General features: G+C 34.2%; 1 protein-coding gene across 1 annotated transcript; it reads left to right on the top strand.

The window, feature by feature from the left end:
* The first annotated feature begins 738 nt into the window (after nucleotides 1-738).
* LOC139872282 (B-box zinc finger protein 22-like) lies at nucleotides 739-5,487 on the top strand. Its single transcript, XM_071860121.1, has 3 exons — nucleotides 739-1,024; nucleotides 3,938-4,351; nucleotides 4,806-5,487. The coding sequence occupies exons 1-3, from the start codon at nucleotides 842-844 to the stop codon at nucleotides 5,088-5,090; spliced, it is 882 nt and encodes a 293-aa protein (XP_071716222.1). The 5' UTR covers nucleotides 739-841; the 3' UTR covers nucleotides 5,091-5,487.
* Nucleotides 5,488-24,588: the final 19,101 nt, after the last annotated feature.

Raw genomic sequence — 24,588 nt, 5'->3', positions numbered from 1 at the left:
AACGTCAAAGTGTTGGTCTAGTGAGTGAGTATAACCTAAGTCCTCTATAGTGGGTGTGTTGGACTCGTCGAAGCTTCCAACAATATATTATATACTCCTATTACACAACGAACATATATTCACCCTCTTACAGTATTTTATGGAGTATTGGTTATTGGTTATTGTGCTAAAACGTGTATATATGGCAGGGACACGCTAACCCTGTGTGCCGTAGCACCCACCAATCCCACCCCGAAAGAGACCTGTGCCGGAAAAGTACCTCCTCCCAGTACCCACAGTGGCGGCAAGAGCAATTTTTACCCCAGCTAGCTAGACCCCCGAAAACACTTCACAAATTCCTCCCGGAGGAGAAATAATTCCATGCGGAGCGCCCAGACTGAGAATCGAACTTGCGCCTTCCTTGTGCTAAAGCTTCCCCCACTGTGGGCCCAGGGATCAAAGGCATCGGGTACCACTGAGCTAGAAGCTCGTTGGTGGTTATTGGTTATTTGACCATCATTTTATAGGTAAAAATATAAAATATTTCTATTTATAGGAGCTATGACACACTCTCACTCAGCAAGCACAAAATATCTGATCAATAACTGTAAAAAAGCCAGCTAATCCATTTTCTTCATGAATCATCCACGTAAAATATTACCACGTGTCACATAAAATTCATCACCAAAATTTATCGCCTACTTCAAAACTCATATTCATCCAAAATCTGTATATTTATTTTACACCCTTCAACAAATACATTCCCCTTTGTCTCTTCATTTTCACTGCTTATCAAGTACTAAACTAGATCTCAAATTCTAGGGTTCCAGAATATACAATTTGAATAATTGAAGAAGGATAGATGAAGATACAGTGTAACGTGTGTGAAACGGCGGAGGCAACGGTGCTGTGCTGCGCCGATGAGGCGGCGTTATGCCGGAATTGTGATGAGAAAGTTCATGCTGCAAATAAGCTAGCTAGTAAGCATCAGAGAGTTCCTCTTTCTAATTCCAATAATCACATGCCTAAGTGTGATATTTGTCAGGTATCTATCTCTATACCAATTTCAGTTGATTGTAACTTATTGTGATTTTTAATTGTTTGTTGTTAATTAATTGTTATTGTTATTATTATTAATTTATTTAAGGACTTTTTTCTATGTTGGTCCTTCAATTATACATGAAATTGCAACCCGAGTCCCTCAAGTTTTTTTTAGATTTTCGTGTCCTTAAAATTGCAAAATTTTGCAATCCGAGTCCCTCAGTCTAACTTCCGTCTAAATTGGCCGTTAACCTTTGACATGTGCCATGCATGTGAGGGTAAAATCATCTTTTTACTCTTTTCTTTGACTTTGGTCCTTCGTTGGTCCTTCGTTTATACACAAAATTGCAATCCGAGTCTCTCAACTTTTTAATTCGAATTTTTATCTTTTTTTTTTTATCTTTAATTCATACTTTTTATCTAACTTCGACTTTTTATCATCATCATCTCTCATATTCTTCTTCTAACTTTCTCCGGCGCTTCGCATCGCCGTCAAGGAATGGGTAGTGTTTGTCCGATTTAAAACGCTTGTTAGTTCATGTTCGTCATCTTGTTTGTTCACCATCGTCATCATCTTCATCGAATCATCGTCAAATCATCATCGACAGATCTGAAGTTCATTCGGATTCGAAATCAAGAAGCAAAATTTTTTTCCTAAGTGGTTTATCCGTAAATTTTATTTTTATTCAATTTATCTAATAATTAAACAATTTCGGTATATAACTAAATAAGGAATAAATATTCCAAATAATGTGTAAATTATATTTTCGATTCTAATAATTATTATAAGTTAATTACATTCTGTAAATTTTTTACTGTTTTAAAGGTTTACAACAATTTATATAGATTTTTCATTATATATATACTAGCCGATTCAATAATAAATACATAATAATTATTTAATTGATCAAATAAATTTATAAAAATTATGTTTTCATCAGATCTATTATATTACAAATTTTCATCAGTTAATGATAATAAAAATCGATTTTTAACTATTTATTCTTTATTTATCCTAGTTTCGGTTAATAAATAATAATAATAATTAATAAACTGTAATATAATTATATAAATTAAGTTTTGATCAGAAAAATACTTATAAACATGTTATTAAACTGATAAAACTTTGATAAATTAATTCTCAATATTTGTAATTATTAACTAATAATTAAACCATATAGATATAATATTGTTAAATTTTAGTTTTTAATTGTTAATAAATACAAATTTGACTTTAAAACTTATAAAATAATTTTTCATCGGATTTTGATACAAAATACTAATTGTAAACCATTAATATAAAAAGTATGAATTAAAGATAAAAAAAAAAAGATAAAAATTCGAATTAAAAAGTTGAGGGACTTGGATTGCAATTTTGTGTGTAAACGAAGGACCAACGAAGCAAAAAAGTCGAATAAAAGAGTAAAAAGACGATTTTACCCTCACATGCATGGCACATGTCAAAGGTTAACGGCCAATTTAGACGGAATTTAGACGGAGGGACTCGGATTGCAAAATTTTGCAATTTTAAGGACTCGAAAATCCAAAAAAAATTGAGGGACTCGGATTGCAATTTCGTGTATAATTGAAGGACCAACGGAGCAAAAAAGTCTTTATTTAAGTCATCCTTAATCTATGTAATTATGTTCGAACACTACCTTATAAATTTGGTTTATGTATTAAATTTGACTTTATTTGACCTATGGCTCGGTTAATTTCTGTTTAATATTTTCATTTGTATAAAAAATCAGTAAATCTATCAGCCTTTGGAAAATATTCAGTAGATAGTCCAAACTCCAAATTTAGTGAACTTTCTTTTTCATGATAAAGTGCTTATTGGACTTTTGTGTATATGAGCACAAGGTGAGAATATTGAGTTCTATCTATGGGTTTTTGGTAGGAGAATAAGATGTTGCAATCACAATCAATGTTATTAGGTAAAATCTATCCTACTGATTGTGAGTGAGTGATGAGGTTCTTCCTGTTCGCCTCACGTGTTACCCTCCCCCTCCTCACGTGTTAGTGTGTTACCCGTGAGGGTGGGTAATTATCCCGTCTTCTAACCAGATAAATTCTTGACCATTTTCAAACTCTTCCCTGACCACACAAGATTTGAGCCTGACTCGCCCGACCACTAGTGATTGAATTATTATAGAAATTAAAATTTAGATGATCTAGTGACGTCATTGAATTAATTATTAATGATATGGAAGAGCTTGAAAGTTACTCCGTATGATTTTTTTGCAATGTCATTAAACAAAGATGAATAAATAGTCTATATGCTTAGAATTGAAGCCACCTTATTCTTTTGTATCATTAGGTTAATCATAGAAATATGCCTCCATTTTAGATCTATTTTTTGCGTTTGTTTTAAATCGTGATTACGTGTCTGCCTTCAGTTGGCTACTAATCAACGGGACCAAGCACAGAGTCACATATATACTTGACTTACCTTAGTAATTTTAACACATAATCAACTACTAGGGGTAGAGCTTCAATACCTGTGTTCGGTCTTGAGATTAAGTTTTATGTAAAAGCATCTTCAAAGTATATATCTATCACAAACTCCATAGGAGTAATTGCAGGTTTGCTGACTAATATACCAAAATCAGAAATAACATCTAAACAATATTTTCTTTGAGTCATGCTTAAACCAGTACCATGTTCAAGCATGACTCAAAAGTTTAGCAGATAATAGAAGGTTATTTGATTAATATCAATTACACATAGATATATACTTCAAGATGCTTTTAGATGACTCAAATAGATTTATTCTTATAGAATGTTTGACAACTTAATTTCAAAAACTGAATATTCTTGACTTATTTTAGTATTCTTGACTTATTTTAGTATAAGTTGAGAGTAACACTATATGCTATTTGGTACTTACTAGCCTGTTTGTATTGCTGTCATAAAGGAAACAGATGGGTATTTCTTTTGTCTAGAAGACAGGGCTTTACTGTGCAGGAAATGTGATGTTGCCATTCATACAGTCAATAATCTTGTTTCTTCGCACCAACGGTTTCTACTTACAGGAGTCAAAATAGGTCTTGAAACTGCCGATCTTGTTACATCACCGTCTTCAAAGTCAACCCCATGCGAGAAAACTACTGAATCATCAGAATCACTATCGGGTACTGGCCCAGTGTTCACCAACAGTCAACACAATGAAATCTCACCTGTGCAAGTTGCTGAAGCTGGTAACTTTGCAACTCCTAAGTTGCCTTTAGGTTCATCAGCAGAAAGCATTCAACAATGGCAGTTTGATGATTTTTTTGGATTGAATGATGTTAATCAGAATTACAATTACATTGATGACGGCTCGGCAAAGGTATTATTCAAATCTTATGCATATGTTATTGTGTAAGTTGCATTCTTATCTCTGCTGATTCCCTTGTTAAAGCATGTGTCAATTTTGACTCATTTGTTTGTGTGGGTCAACTATTGGTTTGTATTTATCTTAAACCGGTCAACTGTAACTTTAACTTAAAAAAAGAAAATGGGTCGAAGGTTGAAAGTCGCCTGAAAACGTTTTTCTAATCTATACAACCTTCTCATTATGGTTGTTGCTACTGTATATTGAAGAAAGGAAAAAACTGGACAAAAAAGTGCTCGCGTGTCAACTCAACCCCATCAGACTCGTCTCGGCCCTGGTTAAAAGCAGACTTTTTAAAACCCTACCCGCCCATCTTGCCATGTTTATTGTACTACTTTAAATTGCGATAGTTTTTGTATTCAAGGTCTACATTTACGCTGTTACTAATCTTGTTAGTGTTATTTTCTAGGCTGATAGTAGCAAGATGGCCAACTCTCATTGTTCCTCAATATTAAGAGCATTAGAGGTCGAGTTGGATGCAGACGATTACTTAGGTCAGGTTCCTGATTCGTCATCGTGGGCGGTCCCACAGATATCTTCACCACCAACTGCATCAGGACTCTGTTGGCCGAAACATCATAATCATAATCATCATCAAATTGACACTCCCACTTTTGTTCCTGATGTATGCTACTCACCAATACCAAACTCCTATGCTTCCCAGCAAACCTTAAAAAAAAGGAGACAATTTTAACATGTGTCCATAGCCGTTATTAGAAGATGATAGTAAAAGTGTGTTCTTACAGTTTTTAGTCAGAAAATACAGACCAAGTATAACCCCGATAGAGTTCAGATATATGCTCATTCAGAGCCTTTGAGGATGGTGCGACTCTTGAGGTGGACTTATGTCTCAAGTTGCATGCATAATTTCAGGTTTTAAAGTTTCAGTTCGTTCGTCTGAGTTGTAGTAATCGCTTCGGCTTTAGCATTTTCGCTTCGTGACTCGAATGACCATCGATTGGATGTCAAAAAAGTCGGTTTATTGTTTTGTTTATTGTCAAGCTCAAATTAGTATTATTATCTAGGTTTAGTGTATCTGGTGTTATTGTGTTTAGGTTTGTTTTATCTGAGATGTAATTCTGCTTGCTTCAGTTTTTTTTTAATGTATAAATAATCACGCTAATGCTCATGAACTACACTTAAAGTCCTCATTTAAAGGGGAAAAAAGTACATAGTGTTTATTTATTGATTAATTATAGCGTGAAGTGTTAAAATGACACTAATTAACAGTTAAAAAGGTTAATTATGTTAGTTGTGATGGAGAGTGAATTTTTTTCTGATGAATTATAGTTTTTTCCTCCAAGTCTTTTGAGAATGGTCCTTTTATTCCGTATGCTAACAAAAAGTTAACGGTAGAACATGTGCCATATACTTATCGCATGCACGAAAACCGTGATCATATGGTCTTTACTGCCAACATGGTGGAACCAACAAACACCCTCATTTTATAGCATTGAAGATGCTTTCATGGAATTTCAAAACGTTCCAAACACCTCGATGGGAAAAATTATATGGCAAGCAACTAAATGGACATGCGGATACATGATATGGAAGAACATAAACTGTAAAGTTTTCTCGAAAAAGAATGGTCACGAAAAAGAATGGTCACCAAGTAGAATCATCTTGGACATTCAATCACAGTTTTAACTGGATATGTAATAGACTCAAAAAAAATCTTTACTAGATATGTAATAGACTCAAAAAAAATCTTTACTAGATTGGAATCGATGGTTAATAAACTTCAGGTTTTATGTTTCGTCCTCTACCCACCGCACCGGCATTGGCTAAGATTCGTGAGTCTACATCAAAACATCAAGATTTTAGAAGTCTCTCTACTCCATGTACATAAGATCCAATGTTGTATATTCAATTTAGTCGAACTTGGGGCCTTGTACTTTCGATGGATCGGCCCAGAGTGTGTATACATAATTACGTTTAATTATTAATAAAGTCCTTTTGCTTTAAAAAAATAATAATAATAAAATAAAAAAATTTCTCCGATTTAATTTCTAGTTTAGATCATTTAAGAACCCTTAATCTTTCACATAATTTCTTGATGGGCCCTCTTCCAACTTCAATGTGTCATCTTGCTACCTTGGAGACACTTGATTAAGTTGGTAATGAATTTGACGAGGTCTAACCTATTGGTGATCAATTTAATCATTATTTAGTGTATTGGATTTACTTGGTTGAAAGTGGAAGTGATCATTTGATACTCTACACGAATCTGGAGTGTGTGGAGAATACGTTCGTAAAGAGTTAGAAAGATCATTTAGGGTATAATTGAACTTGGGTAAGCTAAATGGTGCAAAGTATGACAAAACCAAAACCTCGTTATACCGCGCGTCGCACGCCTTCCTAGCGCGTCGCGCGCTATAACAGATTTTGGATGTCGAAACACGGGTAAAAGATGATCAGTACACACACACATGGGTACGAGGTATAGTACTGAAAATGTTGTTACCGAAATGGTACCGAGATAGTGTGTTCTTATCGATATTTGATATTTGTAAAATTAGTTTCATTATTTCTCAGTTTCGATGCAGCTTGGACAATACAGAAACCATCCCTAGATTAAATGTGTCGGTATTACTAATCATCAAAATATTTTTGCTTATCGTTGGACCACAAATGTAATCGAAAATTTTGCATTGAGGTGTGTTATATATAATTGCAAATGATCTTTTAAGTTAGTAAAGAGAGAGGTGTCCGGTCCAAGGAGCGGAAATGAGGTAATTCGTCGATTTTGTTAAACACTTTTAACTTGATCTCACTTAGTTTTATGGTGTCTTTCTCTCGAGTCTGAGATGATCTCTAATCTTTTGTTGCTTGTATCTTTGGAAATCCTCTTCGAATTTCTCTTGTGTCATTTTGGTGCTTCTTGTTTATTTGGTTTGTTAGCTTTTTCGTTTTAGTTTGTGAGCACTAGTTTGGTTTTTTGTTTAGTTGAGCTCGGTTGCTTTTGTAATGTTTGTAAGTTTTTTTGGCTTCATTTTTTGATTGAAGTTTCTCATATATTTATGAAGTTCTTTGTTTTTTTCGTTCTAGATTTGATTCCCTTGCCGAAGACAAAGGTTTCTAGCTTTTGGTTTCTTGCAAGGCTCGGGTTATTCACATTAGCAAACTAGGTCCCTTTGGTTGCATTAGTTTATGTGCACACTCGTACAGTTTTAACAGCTTGATCGGTGTTTTTTAAAGGATTATGATCCGTGAGTTTATTGATAAAAGTCCTCTGCTTTATATAATGCAAGGATCCGAGATTACAAGAGATATATTAGGAACTGATTTCCTATTCTGCAGAGATATACATTGACTCTACTTGCTATGCTATTTTCTAGTACCATATATTGACTTGACTTTTGAAACAACCCAACCCGTATTAAAACCGGCCCATAAAAATTTTTCCTTTTAATACGCGTTAAATAATACTTTAGGTCCCAATTGTGTTTCCATAAACATCTTTAATACAATAGAAGGTTTAATAAACCTTAAAACATTTAATACATTGATTAATTGTCCAAACGGACATACACGACCCGACTAGTTTAGTTTCCAACCAAAACCGAGCATGGTGATTTGGGACTACGCTACTCAAATCCTAATCGAATACAAAAGCAAGATCTTCTAAAGCAATCTATCCAAGATCTCTAATTCCCAAGCTTACCCGAGCCGCCATGCATGCGATCCTATAAAAATAGCAACAACGAGAGGGTAAGCTAACGCTTAGTGAATGAAAATATACTACATACATATATATGTATAAAATGGACACGCCACACAAATATCAAATAACGCATACCGAAGCATCCATGTATAAGGCAACTATACTAAGCATAACGTACTATCTCTAAGCAACAAGCTAAAGATATCAACAAAGTGTAAGTTCACCAACGAAGATGTGAACAACGCCAATAAGCTACACCCGGAGGGTTAGCTACAACACAACATTACAATAATATATATAACAATATAAAACGAATAAGGTTAACCCCTTAACCCATTACCGAATACCAAACGCCACAATGAAGATTGGCCGAGCTACACGAGCCTTAGTAATCCGAACCCACACGAGATTACTATCTTCGTAACATCGAGGTTGGCCGAACTACACGAGCCTTAGTAATCCGAAACTACACGAGATTACTACCTTAATAAGATGACCGAACTACACGAGTCATCGTGAATCCGAACTACACGCGATTCACTTCTCAACAATATCAACCCTTAGCCATTGGGGTTATAACATCCAAATCACAACCACGTGTGATAACGTACACACAAGCGTGTACCTCGCCAAGGGTGGTCAACCAAAATGCACAAACGTGCCAATTGGACCTATACACAAGTCCATCAATCCACCTATATGTGAAGTGAGCTCTATAGCCGAGAATCACTTCACCCGACCCGCACCCATCCTACACATACATATGCATATAGGATATTAACACTCACCTTGTCGCCTTGATGAATGCTTCCGAATAATCCGCAACTCGCCGAAGGAATGTACCTATTCCATTATCATAAATACCACAACACAATTAGGATGGATTTACAAACCAACCCAATTCGACCCTTAGTGCAATTTCGACCCAATTGCACTTCCAAGCACAAACCGTGCCCAAACTAACCAATAATCACTGACACAAGTGATAATGGTCCTAATATGCCAATTAAACCCGAACACAAGTGTTAAACACTTATCGTTCTCAAAATCGTCCATAAACCCTAATTTTGACCCATAAAGTCAAAATCTCACCAATTACAAGTTTTGACACCAAAACATATTTAACTCGGTTTTATACTTTAACTTAATCCATTTTAAGTTTACAAACCTCGTCGAATCGACATTCGGGTCATAGTCCTCAACAAACCCTAATTTTGACTCTAGTCAAAATTAGTCAACCACGAAAACCCTAAAAGTCTCCAAAACACCAATAATCACTAATGCTAGTGATTGTACACCATTTACAAGTCGTAAACATGGTTAAATCATTAACCAACCCAAAACCCGCCTTTAACAACAATAAATCCGAATATTGGTGTTAATCTCCAATTAACAACTAAATGGGTTTCACCTATGAATCATACAATCAAAAGCCCCAAATTTGAATGATGAACACGAAAATGAAATTCGGAGTTAGAGCTTACCACTAGTATCACCGTGTAGCCAAGAACGAGGAGAACAAACTTGTCAACTACGCCAAAGATCAAATCCCGTTTCTTCCTTTCCAAAAATCCGTTTGAATCCAATTGGGTGTTTGAGTTTTTGAGAGGAAAATGAAATGAAAAGGGAAAAGAAATTAGGAAATGAAAGGAGTGGATGAGATTTAAGATCTCAATCTGGTTCAAACGCGAAAAGACCAAAATGCCCCTCACTTTACCTAAATATTGCAAAAACAGGAACTAGTTCGCCCACATTGCCGCGCCGCGGACTTAAATGTCGCGCCGCGACATTTGCCTAAGTCTGGGATCATTTTTTGTTGGAATTCTGATCTAATTTCCAGTTAATTGCCGTGCCGCGGCCTCATTTGTCGCGCCGCGACACACAGCGTGATCTGAGTCATTTTCTTGCATACAAGACCTCAACACCCGAACATGTCCCGAACCCTTCATACGCCTATCGTACATACACAATACACCTATAAATCATATACGGGAAAAACGGGGTGTTACAACTCTCCCCCACTTAGATTCGATCACGTCCTCGTGATCCTAGTCACGAACCCAAACGGACCCACACTCAATGGTCGTCGAACATGCATTTCAAACCGACTCCTACCACAAATTCGCTAACCCGATGGTTAATCCAATGGCAAATTACACACTTGATCGCATCTTGAGACGTACAATACACGCAACAACCAAAGTCTACAACGATCCCTTAGACAATTCTTCTCAAAGAGTTACCCTTAACAGCTAAATCGTCACCCGCGATTTATCAAATTCCACAATCCGAGCACTAAAACTAACTCAATCCCTTACATCGGGAAAACTCAACCAATCTCATATCGAGATATCAATTCCTTAGCATACCCTTACCGAGTACGACGCTAATAACAACCAAGTCTCAACCTAAGGTCAACAACCCGAAGCGATGAAGACCGAACCAAACGAATCCTTACGGATAACACCAATCACTATACATCCCTTGTAGTGCGTAATACGACCGATACGCAACTACCGTAACATCATAACAAACGGTTAAGACTGATAACGCCCAAAACGACTATGGTAACGTAAATCCCAAGGTGTACAAAATCGACTATCGTCACACCCGTAGCAACATGTGAGCGAAACACGGCTATCGCATCACTAATCATACAACATGGTCCTCACAACCCCACCATCTGAAATGTCCCGTTCTTATTGATTAAAAATGTTCCATATTAATTGATTTCGTTGCGAGGTTTTGACCTCTATATGAGATGTTTTTCAAAGACTGCATTCATTCTAAAACAAACCATAACCTTTATTTCATCAATAAAGGTTTAAAAAGCTTTACGTAGATTATCAAATAATGATAATCTAAAATATCCTGTTTACACACGACTATTACATAATGGTTTACAATACAAATATGTTACAACGAAATAAGTTTCTTGAATGCAGTTTTTACACAATATCATACAAGCATGGACTCCAAATCTTGTCCTTATTTAAGTATGCGAAAACGGAAGCTCTTAATAATCACCTGAGAATAAACATGCTTAAAACGTCAACAAAAATGTTGGTGAGTTATAGGTTTAACCTATATATATCAAATCGTAACAATAGACCACAAGATTTCATATTTCAATATACATCCCATACATAGAGATAAAAATCATTCATATGGTGAACACCTGGTAACCGACATTAACAAGATGCATATATAAGAATATCCCCATCATTCCGGGACACCCTTCGGATATGATATAAATTTCGAAGTACTAAAGCATCCGGTACTTTGGATGGGGTTTGTTAGGCCCAATAGATCTATCTTTAGGATTCACGTCAATTAGGGTGTCTGTTCCCTAATTCTTAGATTACCAGACTTAATAAAAAGGGGCGTATTCGATTTCGATAATTCAACCATAGAATGTAGTTTCACGTACTTGTGTGTATTTTGTAAATCATTTATAAAACCTGCATGTATTCTCATCCCAAAAATATTAGATTTTAAAAGTGGGACTATAACTCACTTTCACAGATTTTTACTTCGTCGGGAAGTAAGACTTGACCACTGGTAGATTCACGAACCTATAACAAATATGTACATATATATCAAAGTATGTTCAAAATATATTTACAACACTTTTAATACATTTTGATGTTTTAAGTTTATTAAGTCAGATGTCCTCGTTAGTAACCTACAACTAGTTGTCCACAGTTAGATGTACAGAAATAAATCGATATATATTATCTTGAATCAATCCACGACCCAGTGTATATACTTCTCAGGCTAGATCACAACTCAAAGTATATATATTTTTGGAATCAACCTCAACCCTGTATAGCTAACTCCAACATTACTGCATATAGAGTGTCTATGGTTGTTCCAAATAATATATATACATGGGTCGATATGATATGTCAAAACATTTGCATACGTGTCTATGGTATCCCAAAATTACATAATATATTAGAATACATGTATAATACAATATAAGTTAGCTAGGATATGATTTGTATAGAATTGTTAATATTTCCCGTAGCTACAAAAATAAAAAATATCCAATCTTGTTTTACCCATAACTTCTTCATTTTAAATCCGCTTTGACTGAATCAAATTGCTATGGTTTCATATTGAACTCTATTTTATGAATCTAAACAGAAAAAGTATCGGTTTATAGTCGGAAATATAAGATACAAGTCGTTTTTGTAAGAGGTAGTCATTTCAGTCGAAAGAACGACGTCTTGATGACCATTTTGAAAAACATACTTCCACTTTGAGTTTAACCATGATTTTTGGATATAGTTTCATGTTCATAAGAAAAATCATTTTCCCAGAAGAACAACTTTTAAATCAAAGTTTATCATAGTTTTTAATTGTCAAACCCAAAACAGCCCGCGGTGTTACTACGACGGCGTATGTCCAGTTTTACGGTGTTTTTTGTGTTTCCAGGTTTTAAATCATTAAGTTAGCATATCATATAGATATATAACATGTGTTTAGTTGATTTTAAAAGTCAAGTTAGAAGGATTAACTTTTTTTTGCGAACAAGTTTAGAATTAACTAAACTATGTTCTAGTGATTACAAGTTTAAACCTTCGAATAAGATAGCTATATATGTATGAATCGAATGATGTTATGAACATCATTACTACCTCATGTTTTCTGGATAAAGCTACTGGAAATGAGAAAAATGGATCTAACTTCAAAGGATCCTTGGATGGCTTGAAAGTTCTTGAAGCAGAATCATGACACGAAAACAAGTTCAAGTAAGATTTCCACTCGAAATAAGATTGTTATAGTTATAGAAATTGAATCAAAGTTTGAATATGAGTATTACCTTGTATTAGAAAGATATATTACTATAAATAATAAAGATTTCTTGAGGTTTGATGATCACTCTACAAGATTGGAAGTAAGCTAGCAAACTTGGAAGTATTCTTGATTTTATGAAACTAGAACTTGTAGAATTTATGAAGAACACTTAGAACTTGAAGATAGAACTTGAGAGAGATTAATTAGATGAATAAAATTGAAGAATGAAAGTGTTTGTAGGTGTTTTTGGTCGTTGGTATATGGATTAGATATAAAGGATGTGTAATTTTGTTTACATGTAAATAAGTCATGAATGATTACTCATATTTTTGTAATTTTATGAGATATTTCATGCTAGTTGCCAAATGATGGTTCCCACATGTGTTAGGTGACTCACATGGCCTGATAAGAGGTGATCATTGGAGTGTATATACCAATAGTACATACATCTAAAAGCTGTGTATTGTACGAGTACGAATACGGGTGCATACAAGTAGAATTGTTGATGAAACTGAACGAGGATGTAATTGTAAGCATTTTTGTTAAGTAGAAGTATTTTGATAAGTGTCTTGAAGTCTTTCAAAAGTGTATGAATACATATTAAAACACTACATGTATATACATTTTAACTGAGTCGTTAAGTCATCGTTAGTCGTTACATGTAAGTGTTGTTTTGAAACCTTTAGGTTAACGATCTTGTTAAATGTTGTTAACCCATTGTTTATTAAATCAAATGAGATGTTAAATTATTACATTATCATGATATCATGATGTATTAATATATCTTAATATGATATATATACATTAAATGTCGTTACAACGATAATCGTTACATATATGTCTCGTTTCAAAATTATTAAGTTAGTAGTCTTGTTTTTACATATGTAGTTCATTGTTAATATACTTAATGATATGTTTACTTATCATAATATCATGTTAACTATATATATATATATATATATATATATATATATATATATATATATATATGTAACAACCCGTCCTAATTCTCCTGGACGAAGTCATCAACATTTAGTTCCATTGCAATGATCGATTCCAAGATATGTCCTTAACATGAGCAAATGCACAGCGGAAGACTTAATTCGTACCTGAGAATAACATGCTTTAAAAAGTCAACATAAAGTTGGTGAGATATATAGGTTTGATGCTAGCAGCGTTATAACAATGGAACACAAGATTTTATATATAAACACTTTAATAAAAATATTCTAAGTGGTTGAGCACTTGGTAACCATACTTAACATTTAATCACGTCGCATATTCCCTTTATTATGAAATCTTACTACACCGTACCAAGTGTAGTCACGAAACGAAGTACTGTGCAACCGTTGAATACTGGTCGTCCAGTCCGGTTGGGGTTGTCAGGCCCGATAGATCTATCAACAGGATTCGCGTTTACAATACCGCTGTAAATATTAGTTACCAAGCTACAGGGAAGTATGCCAGTGGTACAACTCAACGTAGAATATATTTTTCAGTTACTTGTGTCCATAATGTAAAACATAAAAATACATGTATTCTCATCCCAAAATATTTAGAGTTTAAAAGTGGGACTATATACTCACCTAATGTATTTTGTAGCAAAAATACATTTAACATCATTGATCGAGTATAAGGTTGGCCTCGGATTCACGAACCTATTATTCAATCATGTATATTTATTAACACACATATTCGTATCGAACAGCTTTATATATTATATCTTAATTTATATGTTATATATTTAATCTGTGCATATATTCAAAATGATTAATATCTATATAGTTATTTTAATATGTATATATATATATATATCTGATTTGTATTATATTTAAGAAAATACTTAATTCATTATTTATGAGTATTTATGTAAAATTGTTACTATGAGTGGTGCATACCTATAACCTTAATAATATCTTTAAAACTTTTATTTCCATAATAATTTTAGTGTTAATAATATTGATAATACTAGTGATTCTAAAATTTTTAATAAAAATATTCTTATTGATTTTGATATAGTTAGTAAATCATAACAATAACAATGTTAACGAATATATAATAATAATAATAATAATAATAATAATAATAATAATAATAATAATAATAATAATAATAATAATAATAATAATAATAATAATAGAATTGGGAAGTAAAGATATACCCTAAAAAAGAAATGCATGAAGAGGGACTCGAACCCGACACCCTTTGCTCACCCCACAACACCTCAAACCACTCCGGCACCTTTGTTTTTCTGATATATATTACACCCGAAAGTTTATAAACCGTGACACAGTGTCATCTTCTTAAGCTATAATCGACCATAGACCATTCCTAGTCACGACCATGAATCATAAATTTGAATTGAGACTTTGAAATTGATTTAAAAACGATCTGTAAAAAAAAAGGGTTTTTGATTAACAGACAAACAACAGAAAAACATTTATATCGATCCAACCAGTTTTGCGAAGAACACGAAACCCATTCACTGAATTTGATTTTTAGATCGTTTTATAATATGAGTTCAACATGAAATATGTTCAGAATGGATCCTTAAAACTTTATGAATCAACAATTTCAACAGATACGATCTCTAAGTCTTCAATTTGATTAAAACATACTCGTTTGTCTTTTTAATTTCGAACATTTAACTTCGAAATTCTAATTCTTTTTAAAGAATTGGATCATATAACATTGCAGAAAGCTTGAATGGAATAATTATAACCAATCTGCAATCTTAGATTTTGAAAGTATGATATGAAATCGAGTTTGTGAATTTTGTAACTGTAACAGAGGTATCGAGCAAAACACCAAAAAAAAAAAATATATATCTGTTTCTTTGATTTCGATTTACAGAAAACGAGTTTACATCTGTGATTAAAAGGATTTATGCAGTGACAAGAAAAGATGGATGGTTGCTTATGTCTTGGATTGATTCTACCCTAACTCACGGGTATACAGAAAGTAATAAAAAGAAGAAGCATAAAAACAAAAATAAAAACAGATGGGATATATGTATACGCGTTATATCTGTCTTTTCTTTTTATTCAAATTAATTTATATTAATAATAATTAAACATGTTAATAAATATAATATCATTAATATTATTAATAATAAATATATAATACAAATAATACTATAATACCAATAATAATATTAATGATCATAATAAAAAAAATGATATAATTAATTAAAATATTAATAATAATAACTATAAAATTTATAATGTTATAATAATACTAATTATAATAATGCTATTAATATTCAAAATTCCAGTATTTAAAAATTAATAACTAATAATTGAGTATATTAGTAATACTAATTATATTAATAGAATTTTTATAGATAAGAATAACAAATAATATTTCTGATAATTATAATTATAAGATTTATACACTAATGTCATTAGTATTAATACTAATACTTGTTATAATAGTATCAATATGATAATAATAATATAACAATAGATATATGTCAAATTTTATATTTATGTCATCATATTAATAATATTGTTATGTATTTTAATAATAAAGTGAAGGTAATAATATTACCTCAACAATTTTTGTATAACTATTTACTTATGTAATTTTTTTATATTCTGATAACGCTTATAAGTCGTAAAAATAGATTTCCTAGTATGTTAATCAATACCGTTTAATGTTTTGTTAATATTTCACAAATTAACAATCATGTATATTTATACATAACTATTTACACATAATTGCTCGTGAATCGTCAGACATGGTCAAAAGGGTAACTAATTATCCTAATATAGATTTCAAACTTTCTAGACTCAACATTACAAATTTTGCTTATCGTGTCGGAAATATATAAAGTTTAAGGTTTAAATTTGGTCGGAAATTTCCGGGTCGTTACAATATATATATATATATATATATATATATATATATATATATATATATATATATATATATATATATATATATATATATATATATATATATATATATATATATATATATATATATATATATATATATATCCATATATATGTCATCATATAGTTTTTACAAGTTTTAACATTCGTGAATCGCCGGTCAAATTGGGTGGTCAATTGTCTATATGAAACATATTATAATCAATCAAGTCTTAACAAGTTTGATTGCTTAACATGTTGAAAACATTTAATCATGTAAATATCAATTTCATTTAATATATAAGAACATGGAAAAGTTCGGGTCACTACAGTACCTACCCGTTAAATAAATTTCGTCCCGAAATTTTAAGCTGTTGAAAGTGTTGACGAATCTTCTGGAAATAGATGCGGGTATTTCTTCTTCATCTGATCTTCACGCTCCCAGGTGAACTCGGGTCCTCTACGAGCATTCTATCAAACCTTAACAATCGGTATCTTGTTTTGTTTAAGTCTCTTAACCTCACAATCCATTATTTCGACGGGTTCTTCAATGAATTGAAGTTTTTCATTGATTTGGATTTCGTCCAACGGAATAGTGAGATCTTCTTTAGCAAAACATTTCTTCAAATTCGAGACATGGAAAGTGTTATGTACATTCGCAAGTTGTTGAGGTAACTCAAGTCGGTAAGCTACTGGTCCGACACGATCAATAATCTTGAATGGTCCAATATACCTTGGATTTAATTTTCCCCGTTTACCAAATTGAACAACACCTTTCCAAGGTGCAACCTTAAGCATGACCATTTCTCCAATTTCAAATTCTATGTCTTTTCTTTTAATGTCGGCGTAGCTCTTTTGTCGACTTTGGGCGGTTTTCAACCGTTGTTGAATTTGGATGATCTTCTCGGTAGTTTCTTGTATTATCTCCGGACCCGTAATCTGTCTATCCCCCACTTTACTCCAACAAATCGGAGACCTGCACTTTCTACCATAAAGTGCTTCAAACGGTGCCATCTCAATGCTTGAATGATAGCTGTTGTTGTAGAAAAATTCTGCTAACGGTAGATGTCGATCCCAACTGTTTCCAAAATCAATAACACATGCTCGTAGCATGTCTTCAAGCGTTTGTATCATCCTTTCGCTCTTCCCATCAGTTTGTGGATGATAGGCAGTACTCATGTCTAGACGAGTACCTAATGCTTGCTGTAATGTCTGCCAGAATCTTGAAATAAATCTGTCATCCCTATCAGAGATAATAGAGATTGGTATTCCATGTCTGGAGACGACTTCCTTCAAATACAGTCATGCTAACTTCTCCATCTTGTCATCTTCTCTTATTGGCAGAAAGTGTGCTGACTTGGTGAGACGATCAACTATTACCCAAATAGTATCATAACCACTTGCAGTCCTTGGCAATTTAGTAATGAAATTCATGGTAATGTTTTCCCATTTTCATTCCGGGATTTCAGGTTGTTGTAGTAGACCTGATGGTTTCTGATGTTCAGCTTTCACCTTAGAACACGTCAAACATTCTCCTACATATTTAGCAATATCGGTTTTCATACCTGGCCACCAAAAATGTTTCTTAAGATCCTTGTACATCTTCCCCGTTCCAGGATGTATTGAGTATCTGGTTTTATGAGCTTCTCTAAGTACCACTTCTCTCATATCTCCAAATTTTGGTACCCAAATTCTTTCAGCCCTATACCGGGTTCCGTCTTCCCGAATATTAAGATGCTTCTCCAATCCTTTGGGTATTTCATCCTTTAAATTTCCCTCTTTTAAAACTCCTTATTGTGCCTCCTTTATTTGAGTAGTAAGGTTTGTGTGAATCATTATATTCATAGATTTTACTCGAATGGGTTCTCTGTCCTTTCTGCTCAAGGTGTCGGCTACCACATTTGCCTTCCCTGGGTGGTAACGAATCTCAAAATCGTAATCACAATTCAATCCACCTACGCTGCCTCATATTCAGTTGTTTCTGATTAAATATGTGTTGAAGACTTTTGTGGTCGGTATATATAATACTTTTGACCCCATATAAGTAGTGCCTCCAAGTCTTTAATGCAAAAACAACCGCGCCTAATTCCAAATCATGGGTCGTATAATTTTGCTCATGAATCTTCAATTGTCTAGACGCATAAGCAATCACATTCGTCCGTTGCATTAATACACAACCGAGACCTTGCTTTGATGCGTCACAATAAATCACAAAATCATCATTCCCTTCAGGCAATAACAATATAGGTGTCGTAGTTAGCTTTTTCTTCAATAATTGAAATGCCTTCTCTTGTTCATCCTTCCATTCAAATTTCTTCCCTTTATACGTTAATGCAGTCAAGGGTTTTGCTATTTTGGAGAAATCTTGGATGAATCTTCTGTAGTAACCAGCCAATCCTAAAAATTGACGTATATGCTTCGGAGTTTTTGGGGTTTCCCATTTTTCAACGGTTTTGATCTTTGTCGGGTCCACCTGGATACCTTCTTTGTTCACTATGTGACTGAGGAATTGAACTTCTTCCAACCAAAATGCACACTTTGAAAACTTAGCGTACAGTTTTTCTTTCCTCAATACTTCTAGCACTTTTCTCAAATGTTCTTCGTGCTCTTGATCATTATTTGAGTAAATAAGTATGTCATTGATGAAAACAATGACAAACTTGTCAAGATTTGGCCCACACACTCGGTTCATAAGGTCTATGAACACAGCTGGTTGCTTAGTCAATCCAAACAGCATAACCATAAACTCGTAATGACCATAACGCGTCCTAAAAGCAGTTTTTGAAATATCATCCTCCTTTACTCGCATTTGATGATATCCAGAACGTAAATCGATCTTCGAATAAACTGACGAGCCTTGTAGTTGATCAAATAAGTCGTCAATTCTCGGCAGTGGATAACGGTTTTTGATGGTAACTTTGTTCAACTCTCTGTAGTCAATACATAACCTAAATGTACCATCCTTCTTCTTGACAAACAAAACAGGAGCTCCCCATGGTGATGTGCTTGGTCGAATGAAACCACGTTCTAATAGTTCTTGCAGTTGGCTTTGCAGTTCTTTCATCTCGCTGGGTGCGAGTCTATAAGGAGTACGAGCTATTGGTGCAGCTCCTGGTACAAGATCTATTTGAAATTCAACAGATCGATGTGGAGGTAGTCCCGGTAATTCTTTCGGAAATACATCGGGAAATTCTTTTGCTACGGGAACATCATTGATGCTCTTTTCTTCAGTTTGTACTTTCTCGACGTGTGCTAGAACATCATAGCAACCTTTTCTTATTAGTTTTTGTGCCTTCAAATTACTAATAAGATGCCCTTTTCTCCGTACACCATTAAGGGTTCTCCTTCTTCTCGTACAATACGAATTGCATTTTTATAACATACGATCTCTGCTTTCACCTTCTTCAGCCAGTCCATGCCAACTATTACATCAAAACTCCCTAACTCTACGGGTATCAAATCAATCTTAAATATTTTGCTACCCAGTTTAATTTCTCGATTCCGGCATATATAATCTGCTGAAATTAATTTACCGTTTGCTAATTCGAGTAAAAATTTACTATCCAACGGCGTCTATGGACAACTTAATTGAGCACAAAAATCTCTACTCATATAGCTTCTATCCGCACCCGAATCAAATAAAACATAAGCAGATTTATTGTCAATAAGAAACGTATACGTAACAAGCTCCGTGTCTTCCTGTGCCTCTGCTGCATTAATATTGAAAACTCTTCCACGGCCTTGTCCATTCGTGTTCTCCTGGTTCGGGCAATTTCTAATAATGTGGCCCGGTTTTCCACATTTATAACAAACTACATTGGCATAACTTGCTCAGACACTACTTGCTCCGCCATTACTCGTTCCAACACCATTTGTTCCTTTCGTTCGGTTAACCCCTGGTTCATAGACCTCACACTTCGCCGTGCTATGACCATTTCTTTTACACTTGTTGCAAAATTTGGTGCAGAACCCCGAGTGATACTTTTCACACCTTTGGCATAGCTGCTTCTGATTGTTGTTGTTGTTGCGGTTGTTATTGTTGTTGGGATGATTGTTGTAGTTGTTGTTGTTGTTGTTGTTGTTGTTGTTGTTGTTGTTGTTGTTGTTGTTGTTGTTGTTGTTGTTGTTGGGCCGTTTGTTGTAGTTGTGATTGATGTTGCGATTGTTGGGATAGTTGTTGCGATTATTGTTGTAATTGCTGTTGTTGTTGTTGTATTGGTGATTCTTATTACCGTTTTCTTCCCACTTTCTTTTGACTTGCTTCACATTGGCCTCTTCAGCCGCCTATTCTTTAATTCTTTCCTCAATCTGGTTCACTAGTTTGTGAGCCATTCTACATGCCTGTTGTATGGAGGCGGGCTCGTGTGAACTTATATCTTCTTGGATTCTTTCCAGTAATCCTTTCACAAACGCGTCGATCTTCTCTTCATTATCTTCGAACGCTCTCGGACACAATAGGCACAATTCTGTGAATCGTCTTTCGTACGTGGTAATATCAAATCCTTGGGTTCGTAACCCTCTAAGTTCTATCTTGAGCTTATTGACCTCGGTTCTGGGACGGTACTTCTCGTTCATCAAGTGCTTGAATGCTGACCACGGTAGTGCGTAAGCATCATCTTGTCCCACTTGCTCTAGATAGGTATTCCACCATGTTAACGTAGTACCTGTGAAGGTATGCATAGCGTACTTCACTTTGTCCTCTTCAGTACACTTACTTATGGCAAACACCAATTCGACCTTCTCGGTCTACCGTTTCAATTCGATCGGTCCTTCGGTTCCATCAAATTCCAAAGGTTTGCAGGCAGTGAATTCTTTGTAGGTGCATCCTACACGATTTCTTGCGCCGTTAGCTGCATTGCTAGATTCGAAATTATTGTTGGTATGTAGCGCAGCCTGTACTGCGGCTATGTTTGAAGCAAGAAAGGCACGAAATTCCTCTTCGCTCATATTCAAGGTGTGCCGAGTAGTCGGTGCCATTTCCTTCAAAATAGTCAAATGAAACGAGTTAATCATATAGAATATCAAGAGTAGTCAATAGTATTTCGTAGCGTAATATGAACTTATTTATAAAAGCTCTTTCTTCATATTAGCGTTTTATACTCTTTAATTCGGGAAGTACCTACCCGTTAAGTTCATACTTAGTAGCTAACATACCATTTCAACTACTACAATTCTATATGAAAACTAATCACAAAAAAAAAAAAAAATCATATTCAAACCTTTATACAATAACTTGCAAACTTACAATATCGCTATTTTACATATAGCATGAAATATAGCACATAAAACTTTGATACAAAGTAGTTGCGAAGATAATTCTAGTTAATAAATAAGGCGTTCAGCAAAGGCAATAAAGACACGTAATTCATACGTCCAGAAACAAGTCATGCATTCTGGTTTTACTAATACCACTTCCCATCCTTGGTTTTGTGGAACATAACCGTTGTGACCGATAGTAAGACAATGTGTTGTAACGTCATCAAAAGGATGAAGGTTACGTAATGACCAACAGTCTCGTAATAACCTAAAAACCTCATTTCTTACCCCAATTACCGACTCTGTCACTTGTGGGAACGTTTTGTTTAATAGTTGTAGCCCGATGTTCTTGTTCTCACTTTGGTGAGAAGCGAACATTACTAACCCGTAAGCATAATATGTTTCTTTATGTTGCATGTTAGCCCCTTTTTTTAAATCACGAAGTCCTATATTTGGATATATTGAGTCAAAATAATTTCTTAACCCGTTGCGTAAAATAGCATTTGGGTTCCCCGCAATATATGCGTCAAAGTAAACACATCGTAACTTATGGATTTTCCAATGTGATATCCCCCATCTTTCGAACAAAAGCCTTTTATAAATCAAGACATTCTTGGAACGTTCTTCGAATGTCTTACAAACTGATCTCGCCTTAAATAGTTGTGCCGAGGAATTCTGACCGACTCTAGACAAGATTTCATCAATCATGTCTCCGGGTAGGTCTCTTAAAATATTGGGTTGTCTACCCATTTTGTGTTTTTATACTGTAAAATAGACAAGAGTTAGATTCATAAAAAAATACTTATTAATACAAGCAATTTTTACATATATTATAAAGCATAAGCACACTATATTACATATATTACACCACACGAATACAACTATCTTATTCTGACTCGCTCGTTTCTTCTTCTTCGGTTTTGGTTCGTTTTTCCGAGTTTCTAGGGATATATGATGTTCCCCTAATACGAGCCATCATTTTCCACATTGGTTTAGAAAAACCTGGTGGTTTAGAGGTTCCCGGGTTATTGTCACAACTTAAGAAATACGGGTGTTGACGATACATATAAAGTTCATCAGGTTTGGAATCAAATTTCTCTATTTTTATGCCCTTTCCCTTATTGTTCTCTTTTGCCTTATTAAATTGTGTTGGGGTAATTTCTATTACATCATCGGAATCCTTGTCGGGATCCGATTCATCGGAGAATTGGTAATCCTCCCAATACTTTGTTTCCTTGACGGAAACACCATTGACCATAATTAACTTTGGTCGGTTGGTTGAGGATTTTCTTCTACTTAACCGTTTTATTATTTCCCCCACTGGTTCTATTTCTTCTTCCGGTTCCGATTCTTCTTTCGATTCCGACTCTTCTTCCGGTTCCTCTTCGGGAACTTGTGAATCAGTCCACGAATCATTCCAATTTACATTTTGAAATGACCCGTTCTTATTGATTAAAAACGTTCCATATTAATTGATTTCGTTGCGAGGTTTTGACCTCTATATGAGACGTTTTTCAAAGACTGCATTCATTTTTAAAACAAACCATAACCTTTATTTCATAGATAAAGGTTTAAAAAGTTTTACGTAGATTATCAAATAATGATAATCTAAAATATCCTGTTTACACACGACCATTACATAATAGTTTACAATACAAATATGTTACATCGAAATCAGTTTCTTGAATGCAGTTTTTACACAATATCATACAGACATGGACTCCAAATCTTGTCCTTATTTTAGTATGCAACAGCAGAAGCTCTTAATATTCACCTGAGAATAAACATGCTTTAAACGTCAACAAAAACGTTGGTGAGTTATAGGTTTAACCTATATATATCAAATCGTAACAATAGACCACAAGATTTCATATTTCAATACACATCCCATACATAGAGATAAAAATCATTCATATGGTGAATACCTGGTAACCGACATTAACAAGATGCATATATAAGAATATCCCCATCATTCCGGGACACCCTTCGGATATGATATAAATTTCGAAGTACTAAAGCATCCGGTACTTTGGATGGGGTTTGTTAGGCCCAATAGATCTATCTTTAGGATTCGCATCAATTAGGGTGTCTGTTCCCTAATTCTTAGATTACCAGACTTAATAAAAAGGGGCATATTCGATTTCGATAATTCAACCATAGAATGTAGTTTCACGTACTTGTGTCTATTTTGTAAATCATTTATAAAACCTGCATGTATTCTCATCCCAAAAATATTAGATTTTAAAAGTGGGACTATAACTCACTTTCACAGATTTTTACTTCGTCGGGAAGTAAGACTTGGCCACTGTTGATTCACGAACCTATAACAATATATACATATATATTAAAGTATGTTCAAAATATATTTACAACACTTTTAATATATTTTGATGTTTTAAGTTTATTAAGTCAGCTGTCCTCGTTAGTAACCTACAACTAGTTGTCCACAGTTAGATGTACAGAAATAAATCGATAAATATTATCTTGAATCAATCCACGACCCAGTGTATACGTATCTCAGTATTGATCACAACTCAAACTATATATATTTTGGAATCAACCTCAACCCTGTATAGCTAACTCCAACATTCACA

This window comes from Rutidosis leptorrhynchoides, chromosome 10, assembly GCF_046630445.1.
Source record: "Rutidosis leptorrhynchoides isolate AG116_Rl617_1_P2 chromosome 10, CSIRO_AGI_Rlap_v1, whole genome shotgun sequence".
NCBI lineage: Eukaryota > Viridiplantae > Streptophyta > Magnoliopsida > Asterales > Asteraceae > Rutidosis > Rutidosis leptorrhynchoides.
Note: the sequence above shows the minus strand (reverse complement) of the source record. Positions and strands in the feature narration are given on the sequence as shown.

Coding starts and splice junctions, on each gene's coding strand:
- LOC139872282 (XM_071860121.1), top strand. CDS start 842: ATGAAGATACAGTGTAACGTGTGTGAAACGGCGGAGGCAACGGTGCTG. Junction 1,025..3,937: donor CTAAGTGTGATATTTGTCAG/GTATCTATCTCT, acceptor GCTGTCATAAAG/GAAACAGATGGGTATTTCTT. Junction 4,352..4,805: donor TTGATGACGGCTCGGCAAAG/GTATTATTCAAA, acceptor GTTATTTTCTAG/GCTGATAGTAGCAAGATGGC.